The sequence below is a fragment of the Dermacentor variabilis genome, chromosome 2, assembly GCF_050947875.1.
Source record: "Dermacentor variabilis isolate Ectoservices chromosome 2, ASM5094787v1, whole genome shotgun sequence".
Lineage (NCBI taxonomy): Eukaryota > Metazoa > Arthropoda > Arachnida > Ixodida > Ixodidae > Dermacentor > Dermacentor variabilis.
Window position 1 is genome coordinate 36,486,323 of NC_134569.1, and position 10,139 is coordinate 36,496,461.

A 10,139-nucleotide genomic window follows, 5' to 3' on the forward strand; every position below is an offset into this window, starting at 1 on the left:
GGCAACACACTAATAAAATGCAATTTCTCAAGTTATGCTGCATATTTCTTACCAATATTTCATCATGAGATAAAGGTCTTAGTATTAAGAAAGTCTGAAATGTATCTCCCCCCCTCCCCTCCCCCCCCACACACACATACCTTTTAATTTGCCAATTTTTAAATGTTTTTAGTGGATGCAAATTTCACATCTCTGTTGTATATTTGTCAAAGATATAGCTCACAAGTGTGTTCTTCATTGCCATCTTTTTCATGTGTGCAGTTCACTGGTTATTATGGACAATGAACCCATTCCACCGAATGAAGAAGAAAGTGAACATGATCGCCGTAAGATAGAGGTAACAATAATTTGGACATTTAAAGCGCAAGTTCTGTGGAAATTATGGACATCACTTTTGTTTTTTCAACAGTTAACTTTCATGGTCTTTTTAGCTGGCTAGTCTTATTGCCAGTGGCAGGTTTCCTTGGCAGGAGGATCGAAGCAGTGCACGGGCCTCATTTCGAAGTCCGTGCTCGACCCTTGCCCACCATAGACCTTTATGTACGTGCCTTGAAAATATCATTGCTTAGTTGACAGCAGTGACAATAAAACATTGCAAAAGTACTTTTTCTGACATAGTAAGCGTACAGCTAACAAAAGCAGAAGTAAAGGCTAAGTTAAACTGGCAAGGCACCTTGTTTAAAACTTTTGTATACACTTTATGTTGACAATAAATTATGCATTCTAAAAAAAGTATCAGTTCCGCGAAGGCAAAGTATTGACAGCAATAACAAGGTTTAGTGTTGTGCTCAAGCGTCTCTCGCATAGTTGTAACACTACGCAGAGTCGACCTGGTGTAACATGGCACGTGAGACAACTGCTGCTGCACCGCAGGTATAACGTGCTAGCATGTACGAGGTGTGTCATAAGGCTGACACGATGAAGAATGTTGACAACAATGTTACTGCTGTTGCACCTTGGCGGTGCATGAGATGAGACCGACGGAAAACTGAGAAAGCTATCAGAGTTTGTAAGTGCTAGATTTAACTTGACCTGAACTGCCCTTTCCAATCAGACTAGTGTGCACACCACAGTGTAGTAATTACACAGTTGCTCAACAGAAATGCTAATGCGTGTGCGAATGACGCTCATGCCAGTAGTGGAAGCCATAACTCTGCTCTGGCTCCGCTGCCTATTGGGCAGAGCATCAGGATAATCTATCTTGTTACGCAGCATGGAATAAGATGGAGCAACAGCTATCCCAGTTTCATACACTGCGGGAGAGTAACTTGGCATGACTTGGCTTCGATGCTTTTGCAACTAAACACACTCCACATCTCTATATACCCCTTCTAACCCACTATGCATAGGCCGCCCAAGCACATCAACACTGTAACAGCATGACAGTGCCATGGTTATAGCAGCACAAACGTGCCTTAATGACCTACTTTTTATCGCAATAAAATGGCTCTTGTAAGTAGTTCTTACAGCAAGAAAAGTCTTGAAATTATATTTGGTCAAAAGCAGCTAGAAGTTTTAACATGCACATTCTGATTGGGGCAAGAAAATAATGAAGATGGAAAGCGTAGAGCCACGCCAACCCTGTTGAGCCCATGATGTAGCACTTCTCATGTATAAATTGAAGGCCCACGAAAAGCATTGTGCATTTGTTTAAGGTGGAAGTCATCCTTATGTACAATAGCAACCATAAAGCAATTGTCAAAAGGGTGCAATAAATAAAAAGGTGCAAAGTGATGCAATTGCAATAAAATAATTGTATAGAGAGTGATAAAAATGTGCATTTGCAGTGGTAACAGTCAGCATGTACCAAGAGCGTTTTTTTTAGTAAGTGGGAGTGAATATTTGCATTCGAAATTGAGCTGTTTGATATTTTTGAATATTCAAATAACCAAATGTCTCAACAAGCAACTTTTAAATGTCGGATTACTGGTCTTCACCTAGTAAAGAAATTATTGTAAATTATGAGAAGTGAAAGAACCACTAAAGTTTTTGAAACAATGCAAAAACAAAATGAGTAATGGAGGCCTGCATAATGAACTGTGATTTTTGCTTGTCTGTCACTCAATGTTTCTTGCAGTAATGCATATGCCATTCATTCTTTCTATCTTTTTTTTTTTTGATTAGAATGTTTGCTCTGTGGCATAAAACATGTGATTCATTCCTGTTATATGTACATGCATAGCCTCCTTTATTCTTTCTTGTCCGCTAAATGGTGATGGGAACAAAGTGCGCCATTCATTCCACCTGGTTAATGCGCTTGCCACCACAGCCTGCAGCCTAATCGCGCCATTTCAAAAGAGATGCTAATAAACACCATCATCATTATCAGTCCCGGAGCAGACGGCATAACGCCACTGCTTGTGTGCACACTCGCTGTGACATGTATAGCGTTAGTATTGAATTTCAAACTACAAGTTCCACCTAACTGAGGGCAATTTACACAAGATCGCCGGCTCTAACTTTTTAATTAAGTTTATTCCATCCTCATTATCACAAGTTAAATTAATGTTTGTACACCATGTGGATCAAAGCTGAACAACACACAACATCATGTGGACAAGTGGGTCTTCACTCAAAGGTGCCAAACTGGGTCATCGAGCTCATAGTATGTCTTTTCTGACCACAATTTCAAGAACTTTGGCAATGTCATGTTTGTCTGTCGCCCTCGTCACAAAATTTGTAAATATTGGGGAAAAATAAATATTTCTTGTCAAAGACCTAGAGCCTAGAGCACAGATAGACGAGACACATAGAAGGTGACACATAACACGATCACTGGTTTTTTACGAAAATGCTGCACCGTCTAGCCCACCTATCCCTCCTATTACAAGAAATGAACTTTATCAGCTGCAGCAAGATCTCCTGATTTCCTTGCATTGAAAACATGAAAAATTTGCATACTGCACAGCTTTGAGTATTCAGCATGATCCAGTGCTGCTCATGCGGTTGGTGTCCATGAATTTACCCATCGGTCTGACACCTACAAAACTTGCGTCGCACGTGTGGCCTGTTATCATTTGCAGTAGCTTCAATGCAGCTGCCACCACAGGCGACAAAATTTTAATACCTCCTCTCCCACTAATTTTTAGAAATATTTTTGGTCAAAATGTTTTCTGGTCAGGAAACATACTGGCTTTACAAGGCTGCTTTGCTGCATTTTGCAATGGTTCTTTCTGCAGTTCAAAATTATTTCGCCATTTTTCCTTATTGTCATGCAAAAAAAACTGCAATTGTGCAATGTTGGAAGACAAGGTCTCCTTTGATGTCTTCACGCGACTTCGGCGCAAGTGGAATCTTGGTATAAAGAACAGCACTTTCACACCTATAGGGTCGTAGCGAATCTCAAACAATATCAAATGTAGGTCTCAGCAGGACAAGAAGCCGGAATCAGTTGCAGAGTAAGTAAAATTAACAGTATGGCCGTAATTATAGCCAACATAGACCCTTTTCATGGTGCTTCTGTGGTCGCCACCATATTTGATCACGTGATGATGCGTCCATTGCTGTGGCCTCTGCTGCTTCTGTTGCTCCCATATTTACAATGAATGTCCATGATGCTGGTGTGGCTCAGCAAACCTCTGTATCGGTGGATATCATAGACGGTGACTGGGTGGAGGACACAAAGTTTTTGCCACAGCTTCAAAGGACATATACTATATCCATTTGGAGCTTGTTACACCTTGTCCAAATGGTGCAAACAGCGTATACGGTGCTTGTACTAAAAGCATGGCTGCATATATATTCCGAGCTGGCCAAGCTTTCTGCTTGTGAATTAAATCAATATCAGTGTGTTTTGATCTTCGTTCTTTATCTGGCAAACACTGTAAGGTAATGGCTTGCCATACTCAGTAAAGTTCCTTGGTGTCATCGCTATCTGTTGTTTATTTTCTGCCTAATCGCTCGCGGGTGTTCTCAGTTGCAATAGATTTGTTCTTATGGTGAACACAGGGCTTGGAACGTTGATGTTCTGTACTTTTTAATAGCTTGTAGCAATAATGTATTATCGCTGGTCACTCACTCACTCTGTGAACCATCATACAACCTTCAGCTTCGATCATTCATTTGCTGTCGATGTAGTCGCTGTCACGCATGTTTTTGCACATTGATTCAAGTGTGGGCCCATTCACTTACTTGGGATACGTGGGCAATAAAGTGGGTGTAAATTCACACGTGAGTTTTTGGTGGATGTGTGTAGATAATGTGGGAGAAACCTGCTATGCCAGGAAGCGGCACTACTCCCTTTGTCACTGTGTAATGAGCAGTACTCACACTTGTTGATGTTACACGGTTGAAGTCCTTTCTTTGGAGGTTAGGGATACAGTGCCGTTGGATGATTGAATTTTTTTTATCCTCGAGGAAAGCCATGCATTACAAAGGGCCTGCAACACAAGCAATCCCCTGAACTTGGTCCCACAGATTCATTTCGTTCCTTAATATGCCAGCGACTATTATTGTAGTCATTTACTGCACAGGTCTTCTCTCTGCCGTTCCTTATTTTGCAGTATGAATAGAAAACAGTGTGTTAGCGATCACCCCCAGTTGTATTTCCAACAGCTGATCGCACAGTAGCACTCTAGAAATGGTAATGGTTTCACATTCGAGCGCTTTCATTTGAGGTAATGTGCAATGATGAGATGATGATTTATTGGCATCAGATCAAAATTTAGCATAAAAAACCTTTACTGGAAAAAGACTGAAGGAAATTTTCCTAGTAACACAGCCACAGTACCCAATGAAATCCAAATACAGCTAATCAAACAGCTGGGTCCAAAGAGCGAGGCACTGCTGACTAAAGCCATAGAGTAAGTGATTAAAATCAAGATTCTTTTTAGGTGACAGGAGAGCAATATGAACATCATCTACAAAGGCAATGGTGGTAAGGGTAAGATGAGCTTTTACAGGCCAGTTAAAGTAACACCAGTGATATACAGAATGGCAATGCAGGCCATAAAATTTAAACTATTGAAGTAGGTGGAGAAAAATAATATCCTGGAGGAACTACAGAATGTGTCCAGACCAGGCAGACACTTAGAGGATAATATATTTGTACTACCTCAATGCATAAAAATTTCAATAGCTCAGAAAAGACCTTTACGGATAGTATTTTTTAGATATTAAGGTAGGGCCTACGACAATGTAGACAGGGAATTTTTATGGGACATTCTCAAGCATGAAGGCATAGATGACAATATCATGGAGCTGCTGAGGGAGATATAAAGGGACAGCCGAGTACAAATTGAATGGGAAGGTCAGAAAGGCAGTGAAGTAGTGGAAATTTAATTTAAGGTCTTCAGTTTGAAATGATTGATGAATTCATGCAGTGCTTGCGTACCATAAGTTGGAAGTTCTTTGCTTAATATTGACAGTGTAACACAAGAGTGAATGTCTCTTGCTAGATTATAGAAACCACTATGTCATTCATTTCAGCGGCACCGTTAAGTGTCATTGCATTCCTCTAGAGGAAGCTACTCTGCAAAAAGGGTCTATAGTCGACCATGTTGCCCCAAATAAGTGTGGGCGGTGCATAGAAATAATCATCTGAAAAACTAAACTAGTTTCTATTTTAGTAACGCTCTCTGGTGCACTTCTGCAGCTTTCCAGACAGGACCCAGTGCACACAGTAGCGCTGCGGGACTACCTATGCTCGCAGATGCGCAGCCTGCGTGAGTCCCTTGGTGAACGCAACTTCGAGGAGCTCATGGGCCAGGTTGATGTGGAGACCATGCAGCAGCTCAAGACCTACCTGGAAGGAGGCAGCCAGACAAACGCGGGTAGCGCAGCGTACACTGCTCTCTTTAGCTCTGGCAACCAGAACATCATGGCCACCCTCCACACTCCTAACACTCACCCGACCTGATGGACTGCCATCACTCTGTTGCCCCCACTTCCACTGTTGCTCCACAACCTTTTCTTTCCCCTAATAATGAAAGAAGAAATGAAAGAATGGTTGTGTGTAAAAAGATGTGCTTGGTTGCATGGTGGTGCGCTGTGGAGAAGGACAAATGCTGGCTAGAGTTTATGACATTGTGTACACTGTTAGTGCTATGAAAAAGAAAGTCGCAGCATTTTTTTTTAACAATCTGTAGCTGAGGAAGAACGAGGAGAAACATGTTCCTGTTGGGATTGGTGTGGGCAGGACATTAACAAAATTACTGACTTTGGTTAATTGTCCATTTAAGCCGTTCAGCCCACGTTTTTATTGCTTTATATTTTGCTCTGTGGCTAATTTAGAGCATCTCTTACCTTCAAGGTTGACACTTGAGTGGCATGCTTCATGGTTACTTTGTGGTAAACTTGCAAATGTTTGAGGCTATCGCACTGCGAATTACCTGGATGCTACCTAAATGTAAGTGATTGGATGTGTGTTGAGAGACGTTGTTACTTTTTTGATAATGAAATGCTTTCAAGCTGCTTTAATGTGTGCTGTGTGAAAGAAACTAGCAAGGTTTTTATGTTCTTTAAGCTTTTCTTTCTTCACTGTAAGATCAATTGAACAAAGGCAACTTTTTTTTTTTGCGCTAGTAATGAAATGAACATATGCTATTGCATTTGCATGTTTTTTGCTCTTTGAGCAGTTATTTCATTGGGGAACAAGAAATGCACACAAATGCATCACTGTTTAAAAATATTTTAAGTTGTCTGTTGTCTAGTTAGTTTCCTTTTCCCCTTTCTTTTAGCTTGAATAGTGTAGACAGTAAAGGTAGTGCTTTTCTATTTTTGCTAGGTCCAAATTCATCCAAAGTAGTATGACTAATCTGCTTGTTCAAACAATTTATCACAGTTGTATAGCCTTTCTTGTTTCAGAAGTTTCTATAGTACTTTTACACTGCCTGCTCAAAGAGGCACAAACATTGAAACTTGTGTCAAACAGACACTATCTTCAGATGTTTAAGAACATATGGCTTAAAGTCATGTGCATTTTTCTGTTGCTTTAACTTCGTGCTGCTTATTGATGTGATTACTTTTTTTTATATATAGTCTTCTGTTTGAAATGATGATCAATACGTGCAGCGCTTCTATAGCATAAATTGCAAGTTCTTTGCTTTAATATCGACAAAGTCTCGCACACGAGTGAGCATCTATTAGCTGGAGCATGGAGGGCATGACAACATTCTACGACAAAGCTGGAATAAAAGAAAATACAGGCATTGTACCATGCAGTGTGAGGAGCTATATACTTAAAATTCTTGCAGCAACACTGCACTGGCAAATGACTCCTGATGCCTCATTTGGCTCATATTTTCTTTTTTTGGGAAGGTAGTCATTGTATGATGAATTTGCTTGTTTGGAGGAATGACCTGTACTGACGTTGGTGCAACCACATCCTGATTTACACTGTCTGTTCTCAGTACATCTGAGTAAAAGCTACGCATTTTTTTATTTGCACTCTTGTTTATATTGCCAATGACAGAAATGCTTGTTTTTGTTACATAAAAGCAGAGGTTGTTAATAAATGTTTCCCATGCCAACACTCGTTGTATATATCTGCATGACAATAGCACATGATGAATGCATTGCACAAGTTCATATTTACATTGCAAGAGCAGCATTAAAGGCCAATGATATTCTTGCACTTTGCCAGTGGTCCGAGTAGCACACCACCTACTTTATCACCTGGATCATCCAGTTGGAGTGGTGGATGATAAAAAAAGGAATAGAAGGAAGCGAAAGCAATCTTTACGTTGCATTATACCAGATCTGACGTCTCACTTGCGACAGCTCGTAACATACTGTATTTTCTCATAAATAATGCGACCATTACTATAACACGAAAGGGGGGAGGACTTTCGGTCTCTCATAAAAAGAAAACAATATATATACAGCTAGAGCTTGATATAATGAGCTTCAACATAATGAAATTCTCAATATAACGAAGTATTTAACATTTAATACCTTTTGTCCATAGAACATGTATTTAGAACCTCAATGTAACTGCAGCATAGCCATGGCGTGTTCGCAGTAACGCCAGACCAGTGAAGCATCAGCATAGTCAGAACAAAATGAACGTTTATTCAAAGTTGTAGAGCATATTTATAAGTAGCCGAGTGGCAGGAAGATAGGAAGGAACACATGTTAGCAGTGATAGTCTGAACTCTGAAGGATCGCCAGATGATGCGATAAAAGGTGCGCGCACTTCGAAAATGCACATGAAGTTGCAACAATAATGAATTGTGTTAGTGCACGATTTCAGTATAACAAAATTTCACTGCCGCCTCGAAGGAATGCCGAGAAAATAAATGGAAGCTTCCGCGGACGGTCAGATGATTCAATTACAAGCTGTTGCTTGCAAACACACCTCTCAAATAGCACGCTGCTCGACAAAAAAAAGATCGCCGAAGTGGAGCCGCTTAATGTTCCGTATAAAGTACAGGTGTGACAAGATCCTATTGCACCCGCGCACTGTGTGTTTAGGTGCGACTGAAAGTGCGCGAGGGTGAGACAAGAAAGATGATGGCTTCGCGAGTACCACCTTCCCGTGCCAGCAAAGGGAAAGATGGGGAGGGGAGCGAGCTCACAGTAGTGCGATTAAGCATGCGCGAGGAGGACGGATTGGGGGGTAAGTTGGTGAGAGTTTCGGTCGTGGCAGCGCATGGCTGTAAACGCAGCTGAGCTCACACACAGCCACGCACCCTGCTTTAGAGGTACTCTGCCGCATGTGCAACGAGTGGACGTGCCAAGACGGTGTGGCACCACGTAAGCCGTCTTATGGCGCATTTAGTATTGGAGGTTGCGTAATCTCGAGTTTCAGTGACCCATTGGAGCTAGAAGCAGACAAAGCATTCGCTCCCCGCTACCGGCACTTTTCCTGACGCTGTCAGCCACGGGGGCGGAATCCACGCGAAAGCATGACTGGCATCGCTTAATTCGTACCGCCAAGAAGGTATGGTCGACTTATGTGGCACGAAACCGTATCATTCGTCAATGACTGCCAAGTTTATCAAAATGAATTGTTTTCTCATTCAAATTTGTTTTTTTATATTGCCCGATAATTCAGAAAATTCTGCGGCCCCTTTCTGTGTAAAAAATAATCCATCGGCGGCTCTACTTATTTGCTTAGAAGGTCGAATTTCAGTACAACGAAATTTCAATATAATGAAGCAAATTGCTGATTTTGCTATTGATTGCTGAAATTCATGATCAAAGTTTGACTGTATTATGATTATAATGAGGAGTGATGCCTCAGAAAAACTGGGAAACGAAGCATAAAAGTGGATGGCCTGCAGGGCTTTATTCACTGTTAGTGCCATCGAAAAAAAAAGTGAAAGGATGATTGCCGACGCCTTTTTCACTGTCGGCGAGTACGACATTGTCCTCTGGGAAGCTAACTAAGGTTATCGGACAAACAGCCTTTCAGAAATGCCTAAGACATAATGGAACATGGCAAAACCTTTAATGGATTATGTGGTGATGCACTGCCTGACATCCCAGATCGTTCGCTTGATGCACCTGCACAGCAGCGCCGATCTTAAGGTTGTGATTAGCACACTGTAACCACATTAATGCGGCACTAACAAACTTCCAAATCAGAAGGAGAAAGCCTGCGCGTAATGCTCAGTGGGAACTCCCAGCTCGAACGTTCTTGCAGGACACATTGTGGCAGTGGACAAGGAGAGGACAGCGAGCAGGTGAAATTACAAGAAAAGACATACCGCATTATATTCGTTTCGCAAACCAGTATATATGAGGAACTTTCTGAGGCCTGAAATTCATTTTAAGAATGCGTTATATTCATGCAAATAAGGTACTTTTGTAGACATGGCAAAACTGCATGCTTAAACACGTCCACATGTGTGCATTTCTATAGACATGCATCCGCACACATGCCCTTTAAATTTCACATTTTATACATTTTAGCTTGGTGGAGTGCCCTGTTTGAAAGCCCACTGCATACAAACTAGCTATTCCCATATAATGTGCCTGATTGGCCCTATAATTCTGATGCGTTGCATTTCTCAATATGGCTGCTACAATACTGCAGCTGTTTGCGTTTGCCTGACGCAGAAAACTGAGTTCCTGGTAACTTACCCATCACAGAGTGTTTATCACCATCGCATAAACTCAACCCGGACAAGATTTGCCCTTGCAGCAATTTAGTAGCCACATGAGAATTAGATGGCACATCAGTATCTACAACCACA

General features: G+C 41.3%; 1 protein-coding gene across 1 annotated transcript in view; it reads left to right on the forward strand.

Annotated features, from left to right (window-relative positions):
* Impbeta11 (importin beta11) overlaps positions 1-7,469 on the forward strand; it is a 119,695-nt gene extending 112,226 nt beyond the window's left edge. The window contains exons 25-26 of the mRNA XM_075680137.1: positions 262-337; positions 5,594-7,469. Of these exons, the coding sequence (XP_075536252.1) occupies positions 262-337; positions 5,594-5,857 (340 nt within the window). The 3' untranslated portion in view covers positions 5,858-7,469. The remainder of the gene's footprint in view (positions 1-261; positions 338-5,593) is intronic.
* The last annotated feature ends 2,670 nt before the right edge of the window (positions 7,470-10,139 follow it).